The 27,502-nt window shown below is 35.5% G+C and overlaps 1 protein-coding gene across 3 annotated transcripts; it reads right to left on the bottom strand.

Annotated features, from left to right (window-relative positions):
* Window positions 1-396: 396 nt before the first annotated feature.
* CCNC (cyclin C) lies at window positions 397-26,247 on the bottom strand. 3 transcript variants are annotated; one of them, XM_068984816.1, is made up of 12 exons: window positions 26,118-26,247; window positions 19,122-19,228; window positions 18,218-18,302; window positions 17,957-18,026; window positions 15,906-15,957; window positions 11,704-11,759; window positions 10,944-10,979; window positions 10,181-10,272; window positions 9,404-9,471; window positions 5,389-5,468; window positions 4,189-4,307; window positions 397-2,749 (listed from the first exon to the last, which is right to left on the bottom strand). In XM_068984816.1, the coding sequence occupies exons 1-12, from the start codon at window positions 26,147-26,149 to the stop codon at window positions 2,695-2,697; spliced, it is 852 nt and encodes a 283-aa protein (XP_068840917.1). In that variant the 5' UTR covers window positions 26,150-26,247; the 3' UTR covers window positions 397-2,694. The 3 variants fall into 3 exon arrangements, with proteins under 3 accessions (XP_068840917.1, XP_068840919.1, XP_068840918.1); XM_068984818.1 differs by having other exon boundaries at window positions 9,404-9,468; XM_068984817.1 differs by lacking the exon at window positions 397-2,749 and adding an exon at window positions 3,120-3,357.
* Between the last annotated feature and the right edge of the window lie 1,255 nt (window positions 26,248-27,502).

Below are 27,502 nucleotides of genomic sequence, written 5' to 3'. Positions count from 1 at the left end.
AAAATTAAATGAGTTCATTAGGTAGAGAGCTTAGAATATACTTGTTACATAGTAAGTAAGTGCTCAATAAATGCGATAAGCATGTTACTTGAAAATGTGGAAGTAACACAACAGGAAAGAAATGACTAAAAGTTGCTCTTAGAGCAGGAATAAAAAGCAGATAAAATGGAACTGGATCTGACATTTTCCTTATGTCTTATAGCAACACTGTCCAAAAGAATTATGATGCAAGCCATTATGTGATTTTTAATTTACTTACATTTAAAAAGATAAAAGAGGTGAAATTAATTTTAATATTTTTATTTACTCCTAGGTATCTAAAAAATCATTTAAAACATATAATCATTATAAACAAATTTGATATCTTACATTCTTTTGTACCAAGTATTAAAATTCAACATTTATAGCACACTTCAATTCAGAATAGCCACATTTTGAGTGTACAGTAGCCACATGTGGCTAGCGGCTGTCTTACTAAATAATGCAGCCTACGGTAATACTTAGTTTTTAAAAACAATACACATCCTCAATGGCTGCTAAGTAAAGGAAGAGACAACCAGCCATTATATGCCTCCTGAGGGAAAATATCCATACTTTATACAGTAGTTTATAAAGGAAAAAGAAAAACTGAGCCTGAACCTGATGAAGCTATTGCATTCCATTAAAAAGAACAAGTTAAGTAGCACCTCAAAGATACAATCAGCAAAGTACATATCATGGGAAATTCTTAATGAACAGCAAACCAAAATGGGGAACTTCTGAAATGAAATAAAGGAGGAATCCAAGAATTTTAAAAGATTTATCAATGAATTACACATGTGGTCTATATTTAGATCCTAAGTAGAATTATTTAATAATTTTCATGATATTAAGGAGACAACTAAAAATATAAACACTAGATATTTGATTATTACAAAACTATTTTGACAAATTCTCTTCTAGGTATTTTACTCTTAGGATTACATACTAAGATAATTACCGACAAAATATTTTGGATTTGCTTCAAAATAATATGCATATTGGAGGAAGTGGTGGGAGTTTAAAATGAAATTGGCCATGAATTGATAGGTATTAAGGAGGCTCATGATAACATTTTATCTACTCTTGTATGTTTTTTACATTTTCTGCTTAAGAGGTTGAAAATAAAAGTACCAGGCATATATATTTTTAAACTAAAAACTTTTTAGAAATATAGGTAGGCTTAAAAAAAAAATTAGGGTTAAGTCAATGATTGTGATATATATAATCACTCTGCCCTTCCAACCCAAGCCCAATCTTAATTCCTTCAGACCTGAGGAGAGCTTTTTTTTCTTATTTCATAATCCTAGGAGACCAATGTTTGTCAATGGTACTGACTTTATAATCTCTTTCCAGCTTATGTCATACTCTCCACAAGGAAGCAGAACTCTAAAAGTCCGTTTATAAACTATATGAAATTACTACTTGATAAACCATAGAAGGCTTTAATACTTATCCAAAGGAAGAAAGACTCCAAAAACAGAAAGAAGATTCAAAAAAGATAAATTCAAGACACTAGCCAATATAGCTGGAGAATGTATTTTTATTCTTGTAATTTTATACTAGGAAGTCAACATAATCCATTATTCACAACTGAATTATAAAAATTTTTAATCCTTAAATTGTACATCAATATCCTATGACTCCAAATTTTATCACTCTCCTTCAAGTCTGAAGAAAACGATCATGTAATTTAGTAACTTCTACAGATAGCAAAGTCCCACTGATATAACATTTATTCTGAAGTCCTACACTCAGATGAGAATTAAGAACAGCCAGTATCTAACTGGCCTGAAACCTGACTGTGTTCCTGGCTCAGGATTCCTGTAGTAAATCTGTAAGTCCACACTAAGACACAAAAATAAACTAGGGTGTGTACATCATTTAAAAACTTCACAGTAAAAATAACAAAAATGTTACCAAATTACAACCATATTACAGTTTTCATCCAATTAGCTTTCAAAATGCCTGATTAGCTGAATTAAATGTAAGTTTTTTTAATGTTTGCCCAGCATTTCAAAATGGTTATGCAGTATAACTTTTAAAATGTCAAAGTATGCTGTACATATTGCACTTTTCTGCTAGGCTGGGCTAGTATCCTCCATGGCAAGATACCAAAACTACTGAATAAAATACATTTTAAAATCATAGGTAATTGATTCATTTCCCTGAAATCATCATCATCATCACCAAAACCTTCTAGGATTTTGTAAGATTTGATTCCTTAAATACAATTTTAACGTTTAACTTAAGGAGGGAAAAAAAAAAGACCCTCATTTATTTGACTTATTTCCTTTTTTTGGTCATTCAGTGACCAAAGAGAATTTTAAACAAATTATGTTTCATGTTTTCTGGCTTAATAAAGAGTTTAAATTTCTATTATCCAAATTAAGAAAAATTACACTAATCAGAAGCTATTAATTTTCAAAAGTCTATGTATGTCTGTCTGTAGGTCCTCTTAGAACCTTTGCAAACTTTCATAAACAATAGATTTTAATCAATTGTGTATAAGAATCAAATTAGGTAAGGAAAACATTTTGCAAAAATAAAATCACTTCCCAATAGGCTTGACAGAAACAAGCTATTCATTTTCATTTGTGTTCCATTGAAGATATTACTGAAATCTGTCCAATGGTTTATTTCCAACTGGTCCACTATGAAATTCTTCGGAATGTTTTAAGATTGGCTGTAGCTAGAGTTCTGACTTCCATTTGGACCCTGCTCTCCTTCACTGTTCAAGTGGGGAAGAAAGAGATTTTACACCAATTAAAAGACTCATTTTCAAAACCCTAGTAAGCTACTAATTTTTAAAGTTATTCTTTGCTATAGCTTTACAAAACAAAGACATTTCCAATCATAAGATACAGATGTGGAAAAATTAAAATCCAGAAGACTACATTTGGTTTTATGTTTTTATTCTTATGTAACTTGGTGCCCTCACACATATAGCAAGCATTCTGGAAGTTAGTGTCCATACACACTCAAAAATTTAAGAGTATTTTGTTGTCATTACAGGTATCACTCAACATAGAGATTCTTCTAGACAAATTTCCTATGAAATTAAATTATACATGGAAAATCTTACTCCTACTAATAATGAAAATCAAGAAATGTTCTTCCAAAAAATCATTGTCCAAAGGCATAATAAAACCATACGTCAATACAGCAAACCTTTAAAAGTCAGAAAGAAATATGGTAATTTCCTGTAAAGCACTGAATATTTAAACACTGAAACTGAAAATACCAGTAATTGTGGCAATAGGATAATTGCCTTATCTTGTCCATCAGCATCTTGCAGCTTCAGGCCCTGCAACTAGTGAAGAATCACTCAGGGAATTTCTGCAAAAAATGCATCCAAAGGCAGCTGTTTGAATGACTGCTTTAAACAGCTCCTTGTAAAAGTATTAATTTTTCCAAATGGTAACCTTAACATACCAGATCTACAAATCAACCTTAATGTTATATAACTTATTTATTTTTCTTGATAAATGATTAAGATGGGTAGTTTCCCTTCTGACCTTTTTCCCCTAAACAAAATGATCTGATGTACATTGACATCTGAAAACCACTGAACTTAAATGAATTAAGTTAAAAACCAGTTAAAAAACAATATAACACATAAAAAACCCCACCACAACAAAAAAACCCTTTCAGCACAAGTAACTCATACTTAGCAAAATTATGTTATTATGTGCAGTGGATCTCTGAGTCACTCAAAGTCAAAATTATTTATCTTTACATTATCAGATCAACAATCTAAGTTTTTGAAAAATGATACTGAACTTTATCAACAGGGTTAACAGCCACTACTGGGGGAAAAAAATGGCACAGAGTGAAACTGACATGGAACTACTGCAAAATTCTTTATCCCTGAATTTTAAATGGACTTGCCTATCTCTGTTCTGTTTAAATTTATGTAAGTATATAGCCATATGTTGAGGGATACCTGTAATAGACCTGCCATTATATCAGGAAAAGTTACTTAACAGATGATCAGATTAATATATTTTCTTAAATGAGATGTCTTCAAAATATTAAGTCACAAAAAAACACGTATCATGAAGTTTTAGAAGGCATTTTATAAAAACAAAATAGCATACTCTTAAAAATATGATAATGCCTATGAAATATATAATTAAATAAAAGCAATAATTAAACTCTACAAAGTACCTGTTTGGAGGAGGTTTTGGTTTCGGCATCTTACTAAGAATAGTTGCCATCTCTTTTCTCTCATCAAAATTTTTCCACTGCTCATACAACTTTAAAATAACCCTGATTATTTCCAAAATCTACAAGAAAATATTTGAGAAGTTCTCAGTGGCAATATCAAGCAACATTTGGTATATAAAGAACACACATCATATCCTAGACATCATTTGGGAAACAGTGAAAAGATAGTCTCTATCCTTCAGATTAGGTTAGTCAATCCCAGTAAATGTGAAAGCACATGTATGCTAGGTCTTATCCTTATCCACCTCTTCTGTTGGTTTCCTTCTATCTACTGATATCTGAAACCAAAACAAAACAGTGAGGTACTAGGAACAAAAGTCTAAATCATGAAAGAGAATACCACTATAGAGCACGTGTATTCTCAAGTTATATCCAACTCTTTGCCACCCAATGGACTGTAACCTGCCAGGCTCCTCTGTCCATAGGATTCTCCAGGCAAGAATACTGGGGTGGGTTGCCATTTCCTCCTCCAGGGGATCTTCCTGACCCAGGGATCACACCAGTGTCTCCTGCATTGGCAGGCAGATTCCTTATTACCGAGCCACCTAGGAAGCCCTACTACAGAGTACACTCCTCTAAAACCACTGTTTCAAAAAATTTAATGAGTGGTAGTGCACAAAAGACTTTGTTTTGATTCTCTACTAACTACTCTACAAATGAGTTAAGGTGCTCAAAAACCAGCAGCTACAAATCTATCAAGTCCAGTTTCCAAATTAGATCTTTATTTTTCCCCTGAGTAAATCTATCCTTGGACTGATTCTAGAACATTTCAGCAAAAAAAGGTAGAAAAAAGGGCAACAATCCACTGTCAGGAGATAAGCTGTGTTACTGGAGTTTACAGTAGTATTACAGTAGTCACTAGGTAGCTTTTAAAATAATTTTGGCAATTAGAGACTGCTTTGCAACCAGTCAAATTCTAAGTTTACCATTCTATGTAATCCTAAACTGAAGAGAAATATAACCTAAATGGTCAAAATCAATTCTTCTTCCCAACATATTTCTTAACATTTTTTCTTTTAAAACCAAAAAGTACTCATTGCCTGGCAGACATTATGAAATTTTAGGCACATGGTAAATACATACGACATTAATTTCAAAATGTTCAAGTTTATATTCAGTTAAGGGAATTCTAAAGATTACCTTCTCCATATCCACAGAAAGCTCAGCAAACCACTGTCTGGCATCTTTCTGCTGTACAACACAGGCTACATGCAGGCAAGCTGGAGAGAAAATGAGACACAAATTCCATGTTTAACTGCACATGGAATGTATGGAGTCAGATTCATTCACTTATGTGTATTTTACTATATTCTTTTTAAAAATTATACAGATTCATATAATTTATTAATTATATAACCATCCCATCAATTTAATCTTACAGGGAGGAAAAATTACTGGGTGATATATATATATATAATTTTTGTTTTTAACGTTTTTGACACCTGCTCCTCATGGTGAGCATGAGGTGAGCTAGTCATGGTGCAGTTGCCTTGACAGTTAGGGCATGTCAGAGAGGAAAAAGTCCACTGAGAAAATCAGCACAGGGGAAGAATCCCTGAACAGTAGTACAAAGTAGTGGTCAAAATGCACCCAAAAGTCAGAGTGACAAAAAAACAAACCAGAAAAACCAGCCAATCTATGCAATGATAAATTTCAACACTACTCTGTTTTGGTATTTCAATTAAAAGCAGTGTTACTTCTGCTTTTTCAAGTCATTAGCATATGATCAAGTTAGATGAAAACTGGGCATTCTATACAGAATTCAGTGTTGTAATCCAACAGAGCTGAGGAAAAAAAAAACTGTAATGAACTATATACAATGTATTTATATACATTGCTTATAATACAAACTAACAAAGATAATGAAAGAGCCCAAAGATGACAATCTAAATCATAACTTTGCCTACTATAATTTTTCCCAAGCAGCCTGCCTACCCTGATCCCACACAGGCTTATTAAATATTATATTCCCTGGTCAGGTTAACCATATGACTTTGTTAAGAGTGACATTCTAGGCAAAGAACAATTCAAATGTGAAACAACATACTGGCTGCCCCAAGTTAAACAAAGTTACAAAGTAGGGCTTCATCCAAGATGAACTGAAAGGCCAAAGGTCAGAATTATAAAAATAGGTAAAAAAATACGGTGGAAAATGCCATTTCAGGGCATACACAGAGTAAACTAGGGACAGAGACATCCTAAACAAAGACTCAGGTGATGCGGGGAGTACGAAGTTGGGGAGCATGTCACTAAAGAGATGATATCTAAGCTGGCTTTTTACAAAAGGTAGGAGTGGAGCAGAGAATGACAGGTATATAAATGCTAAAACAAAGCTATGGATTTATCCAGAAGTTGGAATCAAACTGCCAACACTGCCAACACCATTGGATCATCAAAAAAGCAACAGAGTTCCAGAAAAATATCTATTTCTGCTTTATTGACTATGCCAAAGCCTTTGACTGTGTGGATCACAATAAACTGTAGAAAATTCTGAAAGAGATGGGAATACCAGGCCCCCTGACCTGCCTCTTGAGAAATCTATATGCAGGTCAGGAAGCAACAGTTAGAACTGGACATGGAACAACAGACTGGTTCCGAATAGGGAAAGGAGTACATCAAGGCTGTATATTGTCACCCTGCTTATTGAACTTATATGCAAAGTACATCATGAGAAACACTGGGCTGGATGAAGCACAAGCTGGAATCAAGACTGTCAGGAGAAATATCAATAACCTCGGATATGCAGATGATGTACCCTTATGGCAGAAAGCAAAGAAGAACTAAAGAGCCTCTTGATGAAAGTGAAAGACAGTGAAAAAGTTGGCTTAAAATTTAACATTCAGAAAACTAGGATCATGGTATCCAGTCCCATTACTTCATGGCAAATAGATAAGCAAACAGTAGAAACAATGATAGACTTTATATTTTGGGGCTCCAAAATCACTGCAGATGGTGATTGCAGCCATGAAATTACAAGATGCTTGCTCCTTGGAAGAAAAGTTATGACCAACCTAGACAACATATTAATAAGCAGAGATATTACTTTGACAACAAAGGTCTGTCTAATCAAATCTGTGGTTTTTCCATTAGTCATGTATGGATGAAGTTGGGACTACAAAGAAAGCTGAGTGCTGAAGAACTGATGTTTTTGAACCGTGATGTTGGAGAAGACTCTTGAGAGTTCCTTGGACTGCAGGGAGATCCAACCAGTCCATCCTAAAGGAGACCAGTCCTGGGTGTTCATTGGAAGGACTGATGCTGAGGCGGAAACTCCAGTACTTTGGCCACCTCATGGGAAGAGTTGATTCATTGGAAAAGACCCTGATGCTGGGAGGGATTGGGGGCAGGAGGAGAAGGGGAGGACAGAGGATGAGACGGCTGGATGGCATCACCTACTCAATGGACATGAGTTTGAGTGAACTCTGGGAGTTGGTGATCGACAGGCAGGCCTGCCATGCTACAGTCCATGGGGTCGCAAAGAGTCGGACACAAATGAGCAACTGAACTGAACTAAACTGGGAGGAGCACTGAAAGATTTAACTGGAGCACAAATTCTGCATTTTAAAAAAGTTCTTTCCAGCTTAGATTCTAAATCTCAGCACTACTGACTTTATGAACTGGACAATTCTTTAAGACTGCCCTATGCAGTGCAGGATGCTTAGCAGCATCCCTGGCTTCTACTCACTAGAAGCCAGGAGCATCCCACCCCAGCTGTCATGACCAAAACCATCTTCAGACACTGCCACACATCCTGTGGGGAGCAACATTATCCCTGGTTGAGAACCTCTAGCCCTGCTCAAGTGTGGAGGACAGACTGGCTCTCTGAGAACAGGGATGCTGGAAGCCAATTAGTCAGGAAGGAGATAGCTGTAATAATCTGGATAAAAATGAGAAAATAGCTATGAGATTACTAAAGAGAGATACAATAGGTGTTGGTTACCAGCTAGAAGTAGGTATCGAGGGAGATAAAAGAGCCAAACTACTGGATTTCCAACTAAATAGTCCTATTCATCAACATAACAAAGACATTCAAAAGTATATTTTGGAGCAAACTGTTGTTCAAGAGTCTGAGGGCCAGTAAGATGCCGAAGGAAGCTATCCAAAAGGCACAGTTTGATATAAAGACCAGTTCAAGAGCAAATCTTGGCTGAATAAAGACATTTAAATGTTTCAACACAGAGAGACAGCAGAATCAATGAGCCTGCCCGAGGAAGAACAAAACAGCATGGATGACAAGGATGTGGCACACAGCCTTCTTACCCATGCAGATCTCAGCATTCCTCCCCACTGAACCAGATGCCACTTCAGAATCCTTCTAAACACAGGACTTCCAGCGAGCCTCCAGTACTCTAAAATATAACCTTTTTGCCATCCTTCATGTAAGAAGGCTGAGAAACATAAACCTTAAAGGGGTAACTGAATATAGAGAAACCAATGAAAATAAGTCTGAACTGGTAAAAGAATAAGGAGGAAATCAAGAAGACAAGAGTTATGGAATTAAAGACAGAAAGGAAACAGAAACTAACAAGTGCCTAATATATGGCAGGCATTATTTAAAAGAAAGCTTAATTCTTGTAACAAATTTATACAGTTTTTAGTACCGCCCACATTTTATAATTAAGGAAACAAACTCAGAAAGGGTTAGGTAATTTTCCCACAAATGTAAATTAAAGGAAGTTTAAACCGAAAACCATCTGTTTTATTAGTAATTCATGACAGTACTGCCTTTCACAGATAAAACTGAAAGAATGGTGGCTAACTTTCCCTCCAGCAAGGCACTAAGGACCACAAAAGGCTCCTTTACTTGACCTCTGAGGACTTAACTGGGCTCAGGAAAGCAAAGACTTAATTTTATATAAATATCAACTAATGTTAAAAGCCTTAATTCCAAACTTCTCTGCCGAAAAACTCAGATACTGGTTAAAATTATTTCAAGCAATTAAAAAAAAAAACTTACCAAAAAAGGGGGGTGGGGGGGGAATAATCCTGATTTGTGACAGTTGCAGTTCATATTATTGAAAGCTCACATGCAAGGAATAGTCTATTACTTCAAGGAACATAAAAACATAAAGCACAATAGGGTGAAATTTCTTTTAGGATGACCTAAATAGGTTTATAATAATTTAGCTAATAAAGGTACACCACATTTACATACCTAAAGCTATCATGAAAGGAGGATACAGTAGGCAAAGATCCGTTCTGTAGGTATCATTCACTATCCTCCTATAGAAATGTAAATCATAATATCACTACTTCATATGATTGTACATTTCCCTCCAGAGAGGGCCAGATTTTCCCTATCTGTATATATTTATATCTCTTTTATATTACTTTAACAGACATAAAGGTGAAAACATCAAAGGAAAAAGATGGATACATGAATGTGACAATAAGCCAATTTATTGAATTAAATTACAGTTAAATATATTTAAATTTTTAAAACTTCATAATAAATTTTAATATAAAATTTTTTCTAAAATTAGAAAATCATTTAGGAAACTAGAAATTATACAAAATATTAATATGTATGTTGAATACCACCCAAAATATTCTGATTAAAGATAACATTTTAAAATTTATTTTACTGAAGTATAGTTGAAATCAGTGTTCATTTCTTCTGTACAGCATAGTGATTCAGTTATATATTCCATTATTGTTTAAAGATAAAATCTTAATTTTCATTTAAACAGTCTGTTTTTCATAAGAATCAAATTTTAATGGAAATATCCATCAAGTAAATAATTTAAAGATCTTTATCATTTTAGCATTTATTCCCATATAGTTATTAAAATTCAATAAGCAGATATTTCACTCAACATAAAATATCTTGGGGCACGGTTTACTTACTTTAAAAATGCTAAATTTCATATTTAATTGTCAACCTTCCTAGCTAATAACATGTTACACTATGAATAACTTCTGTTCTAATTACCATGCAAGGGGAAGCAACATGTCTTCTTGGCCCATGTCCTGCACATACTGGAGCAAAGGTCTATAAGGATGATACACTATCAAGCAACAATCCTAGAAACAGTTTAAAAAATGTGTATGTATAAAAACAGATTTATTATAGCACAAAAACCTTATCATTACCCAACTGATTTTTAATAGTGTATTTCAAAATGTATTTTTTTTCTAACTCATGCTTGCTTCCCTCTTATTCTCTTAAGCAAGCAGCATGGCAGCCCTAAACTCTACTATAACAGTGAAGGCAGTGCTCTCTCTGGAATATACCTTGGTAAATCGGTTGGCAGTCAGTCAGCATCCATTCCCTTAGAGACTCAAAGTGTCACATCTGCAACACACTGAAACCTCTTATTAGCCTATAAATCCATAATTCCCAACTGGTGGAGCAGAATTCTGCCAAAGACATAATCTATCTTTAAATAATCCCACACATATACACAAACTGTGCAAATAATTTACAGTGGTTTACTGTCCTGACTGGTTTGATTGTAATCCTATTATAGTTACTATAGAACAGAAAACACTTCCCATCCTAAGTAAGATATACAACTGTACAGGCTTCCAAGAGCATACAGGTGATGATGCCACTAGGAACTATGGTTTACCATCACATATTACTCAGATGGTTTTAAAATGCACCTCCCTACAATTATTTCTTTAAATTTATGACTTCACTAAATTTGAAAGTAAGTTTTACTCTATTAATCGTAAGGAATAAATATACTTACCATTAATTCTAAAAGATAGAATTCACATTCTAATACCTGTTTGGAAAAGATTATAAATGTCATCATGAAAGCAAATTAAATTGAGTCTTAGTTTAACTTAAGAATGTATAGCTATTAAAAGTTATAAAATATTTTTAAGAAAACAATAGCTTATGTCAAAATGAATATATGCTATAAAATTACTTTTTACACAATGCATGCAACTGTGATTATGAGACATTTTAATTCTTGTAAGGAAAAGCCAGTCTCATATAAGCATTCTTATTACTTGTTTTTATTTAAAATATCCTGTATAAACTTCAGATTTTACAATACACTTTCCACTCAACAAATGCAAAAACGCAATTATCTCCACTTAAATATCATTCTTGTTACAAATCAATAATAGAAGACAGTATTAAAAGGAAACAAAAATACAATTTAAAGAGAGAAAAAAAAAAACCCTTCCAAGGTGGAAAAAGAATATTTCTATTAAAATGGCAATAGAAATTCATCTTTTCCAGACAGTCCCTGACATCAGTATTATTAAAAAAAGCTCCCAATGTGATTTAATGGGTACCCAGGGTTAATAACCACAACTATAAATTATTTTTTTTATGGTAGAAGGAAGTTAGCTTTAATTTAGAAATAAAGTCCACATTCTCATACAATTTTAAATTGCCATTTCTAGGAGACTATTCAGTTTATTTTAATATAAAATGGAGGTATAGTTTATATATACAGCTTTGACAAGTAGTTTTATTTTATACAATATACTTACATGGTTCATCTTATAAGGAAATTCCTTTGGAAAGGCATATGAAAATCTAGTTTTCACTGAGAAAACAAACAAAAAAACTTAAACTGAGAAAATGGGGAGTTCATTAACACAAACTTTTTTAATACAGTGTAAAATATTGATGGTAGAGCTAAATCATTTTTAGTAAGAACTCTTGAGGATGCTTAGAGATGCAGATTTTTCTTCCTTTCTCAGGCAATGGGAAAGACTGAGAGGCAGAAAGCTCTAGGACCCCATCCAAATTACAATTAGAGAGTTTCAATGATATATTTAATATATTAAGACAGGATTCTGCTGCTTAAAAAATTCAGGAAATGGGAAAAAAATCAATGGCTTTTATCATTTCTAAAATCTTTTCAGCTCTAGAATGGTATTTCTATATTCTTTAGTAATTTAGCTTAAAAGGAACAAGAGTTGTATATGTGTTTACAAGTATCTATATATTTGTAAATATATACAGTTGACCGTGGGCTTCCCTGGTGGTTCAGACGGTAAACAATCTGCCTGCAATGTGGGAGATGTGGGTTTAATCCCTGAGTTGGGAAGATCCCCTGGAGGAAGGCCCTGGAGAATCCTCATGGACAGAGGAGCCTGGTGGGCTACAGTCCATGGGGTCACAAAGAGTTGGACACAACTGAGCAACTAAGCACAGCACAGCTGATCCTTGAACAACACAGATATGAACTGTGTCTACACATACATGGATTTTTCCAGTAAGTAAGTACTATATGAGCCAAGGTTCTATATGCAGATTTCTCAACGTAGCAGAGTTGGTGTGCCGATCCCCTATGTTATTCAAGGTAAACTGTATATATAAATATTAGAAGGATAATACAACCAAAAAATGTTAACAGTGGTTATCTCTGAGATTTAAGGATTTTTACTGATCTGAACATTCTAAACATTTTATAATATGTATTTTTTTAATCAAATGATACATTTTAATAAAATCATGAATATACATGCAAAGGTCTCTAGGATTTTCTTTAAAACTACACACACACACACAGACACACAGTTACTACTTAGTCACCAAAAAAGTACAAATGAAAACAGTAAATCAATCCTTTGTCTCCTCAAAAATGGTAGGAATTGAGTATTCTAACAGCTAATTTAGATAACTTCTGTCAAGATTTGAAATCTTAAGCCATTTAAACTTGACATTAGGAATTGTCTACTTAACCTTTTCTTTCCTCTCCTTTTAGTTATTAATAACTTGAAAATTATCACCTATTAAAGTTTCTAAGATTTATAAATCCCTCTCTGCTTTCTTTGTTTTTTAAATAAATTTTTTGGCCAGGCTGCATGCCATGTGGAATCTTACTTCCCTGACCAGGGACTGAACCTGGGCCCCAGCAGTGAAAGCTCCAAGTTCTAACCACTGGTTCTCTGGGAAACTCCTGGTGGTTTTGAATTGTGATAAAATATAGATTGTATATAATTTACCATCTTTAACTCTATTTAAGTATACAGTTCAGTAGTATTAATTACATCTGCAATGTTGTATGGGCTTCCCTAGTGGTAAGAACCTGTCTCCCAGGACCAGAGACATAAGAGACAAGGGTTCGATCCCTGGGTTGGGAAGATCCCCTGGAGAAGGACATGGCAACCCACTCCAGTATTCGCCTAGAGAATCCCACAGACAGAGGAGCCTGGCGGGCTACGGTCAGCAGAGTCACAAAGAGCTGGACATGACTGAAGTGACTGAGCACGCATGCAGGTACACTTCATCTCCAAAACGCTTTCTCCTGAGAAACTGAAACCCCGTTTTCATTAGACAATAATGCCCCCTTTCTCTCCCTCCCTCCAGCCCCTGGCAGCCACTATTCTACTTTCCATCTCTATTAATTTGATTACTATAATTACCTCATATAAGTGGAATCACACAGATTTACCTTTTTATGACTGGCTTATTTCACCTATCATAGTATCCTCAAGATTCATCCATGCCGTATCACATAAAAAACTTCAAAATTTGTCCATCGACTTACACTCAAGCTCTCTTCCAATTCGTCTTACATAATTCTGCCAAAATCACTTCCCAACACACAATTCTGGAATCACCCTCATGTTGAAAAAAAAGCTATGAAAGGTACCACCACTGACAAAGAACAAGCTACAGATTCCTCACTGAAGGCCATCTATTATCTGGCCTTAGTCAGGTAGTGCTATTTTCCCACTATTTCTTTACTCACCATTCGGCAAATGTAACTCATTAGCTTTTCCATATATTTATTAACTGAACTGTTCAGTGTTCCTAGATTGTCTTTCCCCTGCATTTCCTTGGGTACAAATTCTTTATCAAATTCTATTTAAGTCTTTTTTGGATTCATCTAACAAATCATCTTTTCCCACCTAAAACATTCACTGCATCCTCTGTTCCTCTGTTATGCCACTTACTTCCTTCTGTATTAGTATTTGTATATTGATGTCTTATTTTCTTGTCCTGAAATTCTTTGTACTTATTTTTCTATCCACCACTGCATCCAGTGTGGTGTTTTCCAGTGATGACTGATGCTGCTGTTGATGAACATGATGACAGTCACCAGTTTACTGAGCACTATGGGCTAAATAATGTCCCTCCCCACCAAATTTACATTTTGAAGCCCTAACCCTCAATCTGACTAGATTTTGAGACAGGGCATTTAAAGAGGCAGTTAAGGTTAAATGAGATCATAAGCATGGGGCCTTAATACTATAAGAGCGGTATCCTTACAAAGGAAGAAATACTAGGGATGTACACACAGAGAAAGGGGCATGTGAGCACACGGCAATAACGTAGGCATCTGCTAGCCAGGAAGAGGCCTCAATAGAATCTAACTTGTTGACACCCTAATCTTAGATTTCCAGCTTCCAAAATCCTGAGAAAATAAATAAATGTTGTTTAAATCATGCAGGCTCTGGCATTTTGTTATGGCTGCCCTAGGAAACTACTAATAACACACTGAGCAAAGCATGGTTCTAAGAGCTTTATTAATATTCACTTATTTGATCCTCTCAACAACCCTACGACATAGATGTTATTAATATACTCATATAACAGAGAGGTTATATTTTGCTTAATTTGCATGTCAAAAGCACTGAAGCTGAAATCTGAAACCTAAGCTGTCTGGGCCATATAATACACTATAAAAAAAAAAAAAGCTTGGAAATAAGTATTTTACATTTTTTAAAATATACACCTTCTAAAAAATCTGGATAACAGAGACTAACTAAAGTAAGAAGAAAATAAGGCACCTATAATCTACTCAGAGATGAGCACTGCTAATATTCTGGTAGATTTCCTTGCAGTCATTTTTCAATTTTTTAATAATACTGATTTTCCAGATGACAATTTAATACTTCATCACTGGGATATATTTGGTGTATTAAACTCTATGGCAACACTGATTATTACTCTTCTATCCTCAAAATAAGACATGACATGAAAAAGATTCAATTATATTAATACACTCTTTTCAGAAAAGGGAATGACCCCGTAATATGAAACCTTGGCTCAGAAACTTAAAACACCTTCTGCCTCTTCTGTGTAAGATCACAGGAGAAAAAAAAAATTAGCTTTTGTTAGGTGATATCTTTTGGCTTAACCTAGGAAGATGGAGCATAAGATAACACTGTTATTACCTTGTGTACAGTACTTTACAATGTAATTTCCTTTAATTCCATCACTCACAGGTAGATAAACCCCATCTTTTTAGATAAAAAACTAAGTCCAAAAGGTGGAGCAACTTGCTCAAAGTTACATAGCTGCTGCTTAGACCCAAACTGGTGCTTAGAATCAGCTCTAGGACTAAAGAGTCAGCATATTTTCCTGCACCATATTTTCCCATATGGAGGAAAAACACATAATCTCCATCAAAGACATAATTACAATTGCTAAAGAAACAGTTTATTTCACCCACAAAAGTAACACAATAGCTAGTCATTATGGAGCAATAAAGTATAATAAAATTGAAAAATAAATATTTTCTTTACCCTAATTATACAATTAAGAGCCACAGAACTGATGTTTTTAGATCAACAGTAACTATCCATTTTTAGTATTCCAAGTAATAACCTCACCTCAAGAGATTTAATAGATTCAACTAATCTCTCATAGCTCTCATAAACTGCAAAACATCTATGTCCTATGGAGCCTTCTTCAGAATTACAATTTTAAAGCAGGATATAATTTTTGCACTTACATACAGAAGTAGCAGCAGCAATCAATCTTGTATTTGAGACTACTCCAAATTCCTAGACAAAGAAAAGTAAATGAGACTAAATAAGTACACAGTAACCCAATGAACCTAAGTATATCTGAAGTCTATCAAAACAGAGTATTTCCTACGTTTCTCCGATGTTTGCAAAGGAATGATGTACTTAAATATCTAAATTTATGACCTTTCCTTAAAATTACTTTAAACACAAATGCTTAAATAATTTTATAATTTATTATTATTGGAACGTACCAAAGTAAATAGCTCAGTTGGTAAATCATCTGCCTGCAATGCAGGAGACCTGGGTTCGATTCCTGGGTTGGGAAGATCCCTTGGAGAAGGAAATGGCAACCCACTCCAGGAATTCTTGCCTGGAGAATCCCACGGACAGAGGAGCCTGACAGGCTACAGTCCATAGGATCACAAGAGGCAGACAGGACTTAGCTACTAAACCACCACTACCACCAAAGTAGAAAGCCCTAAAGTGACAGTGTCAGTTTTCTGGACTCAAATTCCTTTCCATGGTATGGCCTTAAGACTTTGGACACTAGTTCCTATTTATTCTCTGAACTTAATACCCCTGCTGTAAAAATAACTAAAATTTATGAGGTGACCTACCTTACATAGTCTTAATTAATTTGTAGCTAACCTTATAAAGTTAAAAGGCTGTATTCTTTTTTTTTTTTCTGGCTGCACAGTACAGCCTGCAGGATCTTAGTTCCCTGACCAGGGATCCAACCCAGGCCCTCGGAAGTGACAGTATGGAGTCCAAACCACTGGACCACCAGCGATTTCCCCAAAGCTTCATTTTAAAACTGAAAAATCAAGACTTGGTTCCTTAGTCAAAAAAAGAAACTAACTACGAGAGCCTGTCCAAAAACCTTCAACCTACATCCTTATCTAATTGTGTTTGAACCCATGTATGCCTGTAGTATATGTTTCATATAAACTTCAAGCCATAATAAATGAAACTGAAATTTAAATGCCTGAGACATTTCTTATATGACATTTCAATACAGTTCTCACACAACTGGACAAAACATAGAAAGATTTGGTCAAAGTTAAAAGATTTTTTTTTTAAATGCTATAACCAAATATGAAAGAATACATGATCTTCCAGGATAATTCTACCCAAAATTCTTCAGGCAAAAACTTTCACTTAGTAAATTATTATAAGAGTTCTATTCAATAAATCATGTAACAAAAGATATCTAACAAAGAAGACAAATTAAAACTCTAGTTAATCTACAAGAAGTTTATAAAGATTTCTGTCTTAGTTTCCCACACTGGTTGTCCTTCAGATACATTCCATTACATGGTAATATTTGGAAAAGCCACCCCATAACACAGGCCTTTTATAAACACCTTCTTTTCCATTAAAGAACTTAAAAACAGGGTTGGTTCTACCTCCTTAAATTACCACTTACAATTAAATTCCATTCAGTATTCAGAAATACAATTACTATTCTAAACACAGCATCTAAAAATAGAAATATAATATAAAGGATTCATATTACTAAAGATTACAATGATTATAAAAACCAGTTAATTATATCTGCTTTATTTTCTGGATTTTAGCTGAACTCTCTCAAAAATACTGTAAAGGCTAAGTAAGGTGAACAGAGATTTGGTCTTAGCTGAAAGTTCTGATCTTTCTCTTTCCCTCACCCAAACCATTCTTCGTTAGAAAGCATATAATACCTATAACCACCCCAATGCCTGCTTTCCCCACAGCCCACTAGGCAGCCAATCAGGAGGCAAGAAGGGAAAACAGCAGAACTCAGGAGGCATGCAGAGGAAAAGGAAGAACATTCTCAGCTTACAGCAGACAAGCTGTAGCATGTATGCAAGGCGCCTTAGTGCCAAACAATAAATGTCTTAGAGGCAGAAGATATTTCTTTGATCCCGTACAAATTTCAGTATTTTATATAAATCACCATCTGTTATTATTTTTACACAGGTAATGTGAAAACTGGAATAGATTAACCAATATACGTTGACTGTATTTTGATGAAGAACAGAAAAGTATTTCATACCTCTACTTTGGATGCCAAAAACACACATGTAGGAGCCATTAATACAGGATCTATACTTTTCAGAGAATACCTAAAATATGATTAAATGAAGGTAAATGTCATTCATACAGAAAACATATATGAAAACATTTCATATAGAAAATATTTATATGGGAAAAAAGAATAACTCTGGCAAACACATGATTCACTTATATAAGATCATCAACATTAGATAAGGATTTAAAATATACATAACATATTTCCAAAATAACACATCCCTACCTTGCATAGAATCTCTTGAAATAGACCGTAGCAGTGGCAATAACTTGTTGTCTTAATTTAAGATGTTCACCTAATGCTTGGATAACTAAAAGAGAAATAAAGTTAAATGTATTTCTGATATAATTAACATTTAACAATAATTTATTTGTTGTTAAATGATGACTATATTCATTTTAACTAAGAGAAAAAAACCTATACATGCTGTACAGCTCTACTTGGATCACAGTGGTCTACTACTAGGGCTGCAAATTTCTTTAAAAATATATAGCGACACATAAACAATAAAAAACAGAAATTATATCATAGTAAAAACTATTCTTGAATCAAGGAGATTGAATGATTGTTTCCCTTCTACCTGCTAAGTGTTTTTAATGCTTTTCATATCATTAGACACTTATCAGCATTATAACAATTACTTAATAAAGCTGATAAAAAAACCAAAATGAATCCTCAAAACAACAGAGAGGTAGTTCTGCAATAAAAGTGGACAGAGAGTAATAAAGATTCTGTGACAAAGCTATCGTGTGGCAGAACAAGGATCTTCTAACACTAAATCCTAAAGCATACTTGTACGATAGGAATGACCAATAAGGGATGCCAATCCAAATAATCATTTATCCTCAAAGAACTTTGCTTTAGCCAATCTTAAATTAAGTTTAATGATACATTATAAAAGCTTTGGGAAATTAATACTTTTGGACTGTCTTGAGGGTCTCTGACATGTAAGATTCACAAAAGACTTTAAATTACTTTTAAAATGACATATAAATTGTAAAAAAGAAGATACATGCAAATAAAAATGTAAAATAGGGACTAAAACAGTACATCACAAATTACTACAGAAAAACATTTAATTCAGAGGTAACCAACCACACCATTTCAACCAATTAAAAGGGAAGTTTACCATTTGTAAAAAATATCTGTAATTTCCAATACTCTTCTTCTGAGAGAAACTTTAAATCCTTTTGGCGTTCCTTCAACAGATCTTGTTTATCCAAAATCCATTGTAAACTAAAAAAGGCAAAGATTCAGACATTTCATAGAAAATTCACTAACAAAGTTATATAAAATATTCTAAGATTGAACAGGCTGCTAATATTGTGAGAAGTACAGAATACAAGTAACCTTTAAAAACAGTATTTTTCACATTTCTTGGAACACTGACACTGAGAATGATCTCACTAATAAATGTAAATATGCCCTAAAAAAAATCTGCTCTTTTATCCCCTCCTTCTCAGTCTATTGATCTGTCTCTCCCCACCCCCACCTCGTCACTATTCTTGCCTAGCATTTTAATAGGCAGTAATATTTACACTTTCTTAGTGACAAAGAAATTATCTGATGGTGCCTAAGATTTGAAGTATATCTTTTCTCAGTTGTTCATGACTAACTAGAGTATCCCACTTCACAAATTCCATTCATGTTATTGCTTCAGAATTTATTTTACTAATAGTTTCCTCCTCCTGCCTAGTCTATTTTTAAATAGACAGGCAATTGACATGATCCCACAAAATACTCTACAACATGCTTTTGTCACTCAGTATGTCTTGAAAGTTTTATGTCAGTGAATTTGTTATTCAGCATCCCTTTAAATTGTTGCATGTCATGATGATGGATCATTATTTAGTTAATCCTTATTGATAAGCATGTAAGTTATTTTTTCCACTATTGCAAGTAATGCTCTAATGAACATCTGTAATGCACCCTTGTATATTTGATTAATATATGGAATAAATTCTTAAAAGTAGAACTAACGGGTCAGTTTTGCTGGTAATTTAGATATGCATTGTCAGCTGGCCTCCCACAGCAGTTTCCATTCACACAAGAGACATGAGTGTGTCATAAAATACTTGACCCAACAGGTTACTACCTTTTATTTTTTTAAGTTTTAAAATCTTTTAATAGTTCATTACACAGTATTTTTAAAAAATACTTGGGCCTTTTAACTTTGTTGATCTACAGACAGAATTAACAATAATTTCAAGGGCAGAAATGTGCTTAATTTATTGCTAGGTAAGATACCTATTCGAAACAAAGCTGTTCCTACTGTGAACAAGCAAATTTTATACACAACCAGTTTGGAATATGACCTTTCTTGAGCTTATCCATCAGAGTGGAAATAATGTCTGTACAAAACCAAATGTTCATTACTATAACTTTTGCATCACAATTAAAATCCAAACAGTTTTTTAAAAACAGCCAACTCAATCAAAACCCACTACTTCAGAAACAATAGCTTCTTTGAAGCCACTACTACTACTACTACTATTACTACTACTACTACTACTACTACTAAGTCACTTCAGTCGTGTCCGACTGTGTGCGACCCCATAGACGGCAGCCCACCAGGCTCCCCCGTCCCTGGGATTCTCCAGGCAAGAACACTGGAGTGGGTTGCCATTTCCTTCTCCAATGCATGAAAGTGAAAAGTGAAAGCGAAGTCGCTGAGTCGTGACTCTTAGCGACCCCATGGACTGCAGCCTACCAGGCTCCTCCATCCATGGGATTTTCCAGGGAAAAGTACTGGAGTGGGGTGCCATTGCCTTCTCTGCTTTGAAGCCACAGTAACACTTAAAATATGATTAAGACTCAAATGCAGAAATTTGGTTGGTTGGAAAGCTAATTAAACTTCCAACTTTCTCAAACAGAATTATAAAAAGGCAAAATTGTGTTTTTTTTTCACAGAGATACAGTCCACTGGAATCACCAGCACTGGACAGCTGTTAGAGTATTTAGAGTCCTGAGATGATAAGGAAGCCAGACATCCTTTAGACAGTCTTCTGTTGTCCTTTCTTCCCACTACCTATCTTTTACATAATTTACAACTTTAAGGCAAATTAGCATTTCACTGTTTTATTTAAATTTACTTCTAAGGTAAAACCTTTATTGATTTAATAAAGTTCTTTGGTACACTGTAATTCTAAAACTGAGCGACTGAACTGAATTCTTACATGACCATTTTTCTAACAGAATTATGGTCATCTTTTTTATGATTCAGATAGTCTTATGATCTAAAATTTGTATATTATGGATTAAAAAATCATTTCTTTGTCAAATATGCTCTAGACATTCCCCAAATTTAGCATGATTTCTCAATATTTAATGATTTGTGATACAGAAATTTGAATCATATATTTATTCAAATTTATTTACATTTTACTTTGATTTTATGTTTGTCACACACGGGAAGGCCATCCCTGACACAAAATGACTTACAAAAAAATTTCCAGTTCAGTTCAGTCGCTCAGTCACGTCCGACTCTTTGCGACCCCATGAACCACAGCACACCAGGCCTCCCTGTCCATCACCACCTCCCGGAGTCCGCCCAAACCCATGTCCATCGAGTCGGTGATGCCATCCAACCATCCCATCCTCTGTCGTCCCATTCTCCTCCCACCCTCAATCTTTCCCAGCATCAGGGTCTTTTCAAATGAGTTAGCTCTTCGCATCAGGTGGCCAAAGTATTGGAGTTTCAGCTTCAACATCATTTCTACATATTTTCTAATATCCCTAAGGCGTTTTTCTTTCAGTTTTTGTGATCCATCTGAAAACTGATATAGGGTATAAAGTAAGGATCCAGCTAAATGTTTTGTTAAATGGTTATTCAAATGTCATCAGAATTTCAGTGTATAATTCTATCATTATATTTGGATCTTCTAATTTCTTCTTTTTAATTTGTTTTTCTTGTTCTTATGCCATGCTATTTTAAAATATATTGTGCTTAGTCATTCAGTCATTTCTGACTCTTTGCAATCCATGGATTTTAGCCTGCTAGGCTCCTCTGTCCATGGGATTTTTCAGGCGAGAATATTAGAGTGAGATGCCATTTCCTCCTCCAGAGGATCTTCTCAACTCAGGGATTGAACCTGCATCTCCTGTCTCCTGCATTGCTGGTGGATTCTTTACCCTCTGAGCCACAGGGGAAACCATATTATTTTAAAACATATATGCTTAGTTGCTCAGTCATGTCTGACTCTTTGCAACCCCATGGACTGTGTAGCCCACCAGGCTCCTCTGTCCACGGGGTTCTCCAGGCAAGAATACTGGACTGGGTTGTCAGTCCCTTCTCCAAATTTAAAACATACAAAATCAAGTAATTAAAATCTGGTATGGAAAAAACCTCTTGCTACTATTCTTCAGAAGATTTCTGGCAATTCTATTATAATTATATATTATTCTAAAACACAAACTTTAGAATCATTATATCACATCCCCTAAAAGGAAATTCATACAAAATTTTGTTTGGGATTGCATTATATTTAAAGGTCAATTAGGGAGAAATTATACCCTTACAATGCTAGCATTCAAACTTCATTTATTAAAATCTTTATGTTCTACTTCTATAAGTCTTACACATTTAAATTTATTCTTGAGTAGTTTATATTTTCTGTTACACTGTAAATTATTTCTTTCCATCAACATTAAAAGAACGTTTTCAATTTTTAAATTTTGTTAACTGGTCATTTTATCAAACCTTTATTATTTCTAATAATGTTTCAATTAATTACTTTTTCTGGTTAATTTTGTCTCCTTGTATTTATAATTTTGTCATGTTTCATTATCCTACTAATTGGGCCTCCCCAGTGGCTCAGGAGTAAAGAATCCACCTGCAATGCAGGAGACCTGGGTTCCATCCCTGAATGGTGGAAGATCCCATGGAGAAGGCCATGGCAGCCCACTCCAGTATTCTTGGAGAATGAATGAACTGTCCATGGATAATCTCATGGACAGAGGAGATTGGCAGGCTACGGTCCACGGGGTCGCACACAGTCAGACACGACTGAGGTCACTAAGCACAAGCACGAGCATCCTACTAATTACATTAATAGTAGCACATTCAGAACAACTTTAAAGAGGCATCCTAATTTTCCTAATGTTTCACCATTAATGCTCTGATATGTATTCATGACATTACCATCCTATTTCTGTTTTATTAAGAGCTTTAGTCAAGAATGAATGTTGAAAAAAAAATGAATTTTATTAGGTGTCTTTTTAATGCCTTCACTGTTTACTAACAGATTTCCTAATATTGACTAATTTCTACAATAAAACCAGTGTCATTTTTTATACTTTTAATGTAATGTGGGACTCTGTTTGATAGTAATTTACATTTATATCAATATTCGAAAGTGACCATTGTTGTTGCTACATTTGCTAGATTTTTATCTGTGTTACCATGGCCTCAAGAGAACCGGAAAACTTTTCATGTGAATTCGAACAACTTTAATGGCAGATCGTCTTGAAAGTGGGTAAAAATTTACCTATGAAATAATGTGGGCCTGGAGCAATTTTTAAAGAAGTAGCTCTCTGATAACTTTGTTCTGGCTTTAAAATTTACTTTGAAAATGAAGATAACCCAAAGGTACATCTGTGATTACTTACTTTTCTCCTACCTAATTTTGTATTTCTACATCACCGACTGGATGGACATGAGTTTGAGCAAGCTCCAGGAGTTGGTTATGGACAGGGAACCCTAGCAGTGCTACAGTCCATGGGGTCACAAAGAGTCGGACACGACTGAGGGGGGAACTGACCATTCCTTTTCCCCTATATTCAGTAGCATAGTTTAGTCTACTGTTTTGGTTTTCCCTTCCAAAGAGGCAGCTCTTATAATTTGACTGTTTTTTCCTTTTCAATATCAGTGTTACCTTTATTATGCCTGTTTTTCTTAGGTTTATTTCACTGTTTCCTTTTTAATATTCTGAAGTAAAATATATAATTTTTATTTTTTTTCAGTTATTCAAGATGTTAACTTTCTTATAAATTTGGCTTTGGCCACATCCCAAAGATATGAATATATATTAATCTCATTATACTATTTCCTAGATAATATGTAACTGTATTTTAAATGTTCTCTTTGCTATAGTAAAGTATCCAGAGTTGGTTTTGTAGTTTTATTTTTTGTCACCTGTTCATTATTTCAGTCAACCAGCAAATGTCTACTGTCCTTCTAGTTTTACTGCATCATAGTCAAAGAATGTATTGTGTTCTACTTAACTTCCTGAAAAATACTACCAGTGTCTCTGTTTCAAAATCATCCATTTCTTCTCCACAGTCATTTCAAATATTTAAAAAGATAAATCCCACAAACAACTACTTTAAAGTTTTTCTTCACAGCACACAGCATGGAAGACAAACCAGTTAACGCCACATATTCTCAAATTTAAAATTACACATGATTGTAAGATTCACCATTATTTCCTATGTTACTGAGGGAAACAAAAACTGCCATGCTGATAGCAGCAATGTTATCCATTTTTTAACTGTTGCTAGCAGCAGTTAATGTTAAAGGGCAATTTTAAGCCATGAAAAATCATATCAATCTTTCTCTTTCACCAAAATCACCTAAAAACAATGGCTTTCATAATCTTTTTGTTTTTCCTGAATTGCTTGTCTTGTCTTTCATATTTGTTACCTTTCGCAGATCAGGGACTCCATGATTCCCAAGGGATCTGAGTAAGATAAAGTGGCCCCTTCCTCCAGGACTATTTGATTAGGAAGGCAAGGACAAGTTTTAAAAACAGCACATTTAACATTATAATAATTTTATATTTGAAAAGTGAAAAAATAATTGATTTTATAAAATACATCCTGGCCCCTTTTTAATAAGCAAACAGTAAATGAAAGCATAATGAGAAGACTTATCAAAGGGTCAAACATCTTTTTTTTTTAAGTTGAAAAAGGGCTGTAACTTCTGATAATCAACAACTGGCTATCTGTCAATTTTTTCAGCTTCTTTCAAAGTTAACCAGAATACTACTACTTCACTACAGAAATTTTCCATATTTTAATTTTGCCCAAGCAAATATTTCAGTCAGTGAATACAGTGCAAATTAAATATGATCGGAAGTAAAGCTTCGATAGCCATTCATCTCCACAGAACCACTTACAGCAAGAAAACCTGCTTTTCTGAAAATAGGTTTTAAAGCCCATTGTTTCTTTTTTCTAGTGCAAACGGCTAAAATACCAATTGAATAATATAGGAATCCATCCTCACAAAATTTACTTTTCATGCTCTCTTCGCATGAAAAATTATTTACACCAAGGTATCATCAAGTTCTGTTCGTCTTTCAACTGTACACTGTACAGCCTACCCAAAGTTCAATTAGTCCCATCACCATCGTCCTATCTGCTTACACAAATGTATTTAGGGAGAAATGCTTTGAATATTACTCTAGTTCTTCCACGGTACAGACGTCAACAAAAACTTATTCACGAAAACACGTTAACGATATTGGTAAAGTCTCTAGAAAATACACTTTTAAAACAAAACATGAGACATAGACTAACGAAATGGACAAATGTTGAGAGCACTTGATCTATAACTTACAAACATAAAAACCATACAGGCTTAAAGACAGTGGCAGAATGCGGTTCATGAGCAGAAACAAGCCTGACTCCCTTTCCTTGGAGTAACATTAATCCATTCAACACAGAAGAATGACAAACGACTACTGATGCCAATCTACTTCACAAATATCAGGCGAGAGCGAACCACAACTGTCCTGAGAAGCCAGCCTCACAGTTCTGAACTGTCACATTTCCCATACCTGTGTCCATCCCATATCCCAACCCTCGCCAGCCCCGCCTCTCCCCTGCCCCCAACCTTGGCCTAGCTAAACCAAAAATCAGAAGCTAAAACTCTCGAACCTTCCTCCTCCGGAGACGCAATCCCTCTTACCCACCCCCGCCAAGAAATTTTCTACCACTCCAAAACCCGGCCAAAGAGGCGCGGTGAGGAGTCGCCGAAGAAAAAGCACATCCCGCCTCCGGCCGCCGCCTCCCTGGAGCCTCCGCGGCGCTCCGGACAGGGGCCGAGATCCAGGCCAAAAGGAGTTGCAGGCCCCGTACACCCAGCACCTCCAAGAGCCAGGCCCGGAGAAAACGGAAGATCACTTACTAGTGGGAGCTCTGCCAAAAGTTCCCTGCCATGGAACACAGCTTGGCCTGATAAAAAAGCACCAGCCGGCGGAGCGGCGCGCGGAGCGACCATAGACCCAACCCTCCCGGTCACCGCGCTCCTTGATCTGATGGACTCGGCTCCGCTCCGCGGCGGCGACGGTGAGAGGAAGATAGCACCCTATTCTCCTTGACGCCGGCCGGCAACACTCTGCTGTACAAACCAGTTCCTACGCATAGAAGTTCCGGCCCGCACCTCGGTAGCGGAGGAAAGAGGCGGGGAGGAGATAGCCCTTGCGCACACTGAAAAAGGAGTTGGGAACTGACTCTCACGAAGTCTCGCGGCATTTGGGAGAGTATCGCGAGAGGTTTTCGTCATTTCCGGCCTAGAGCCCGCGCGGCTCGGGAGTCTGTGGCAGCTCCGATTCACGGAGAAGGGGTGGGATGGGGAAACCATCCCTTGTTCGGGTTAACTTTACTCCCATCTTACAGGCTTCCAAAGCAGCACAGTGGCTTTGTATTAAAGTATACGACTTCCTGACTTCTGTTCTTTCTCCTGTGTTTGGAAAGAGAAATAAAGTTAATTTTGGCCTCAAAGGGCTTCCCTTGTGGCTCAGCTGGTAACGGATCCAGCCGCAATGCGGTAGACCTGGGTTCGATCCCTGTGTTTGGAAGATCCCCTGGAGAAGGGGAAGGCTACCCACTCCAGTATTCTGGCCTGGAGAATTCTATGGACTGTATAGTCCATGGGATCGCAAACAGTCGGACACGACTGAGCGACTTTGACACTTTCACTTGGCCTCAAAACCTAACAAGCCAAATAGGTTCTTAATGGAGTTCTTTTGGAATGAAGTGACTGCGAAACAATGCAAAAAGAGATTACGACAAATTACTAGAAGCTAGGAGATTCAGGTCCCTTCCTTCTGTGAACTTTCAGGCAGTTTACCAGAATGCCACATAGAAATACTTCCTGTGTACAACCTGGTTTCTGCTTCCTACCCAGAACTCCAGCGTCTAAATGCCCAGCATCCCTCAGTTTTAGCAGTGGCCCTGCAAGTCAGGAGCATCAGCTTAGGCTTCATCAGTTCAAAGGTAAATCACCTTTGAGGGGCCCCATAAATGTCGGTTGAATTGAATTGGCTTGAACCAAAAACTAGTTTCCACTGTTTCCCCATCTATTTCCCATGAAGTGATGGGACCAGATGCCATGATCTTGTTTTCTTAATGTTGAGCTTTAAGCCAACTTTTTCACTCTCCTCTTTCACTTTCATCAAGAGGCTTTTTAGTTCCTCTTCACTTTCTGCCATAAGGGTGGTGTCATCTGTATATCTGAGGTTACTGATATTTCTCCTAGCAATCTTGATTCCAGCTTATGCTTCTTCCAGC

This window comes from Capricornis sumatraensis, chromosome 13 (assembly GCF_032405125.1).
Source record: "Capricornis sumatraensis isolate serow.1 chromosome 13, serow.2, whole genome shotgun sequence".
In the NCBI taxonomy this organism is placed as follows: Eukaryota; Metazoa; Chordata; class Mammalia; order Artiodactyla; family Bovidae; genus Capricornis; species Capricornis sumatraensis.
The sequence above is the reverse complement of the archived record's forward strand: the minus strand, read 5'-3'. Positions and strand labels throughout refer to the sequence as shown.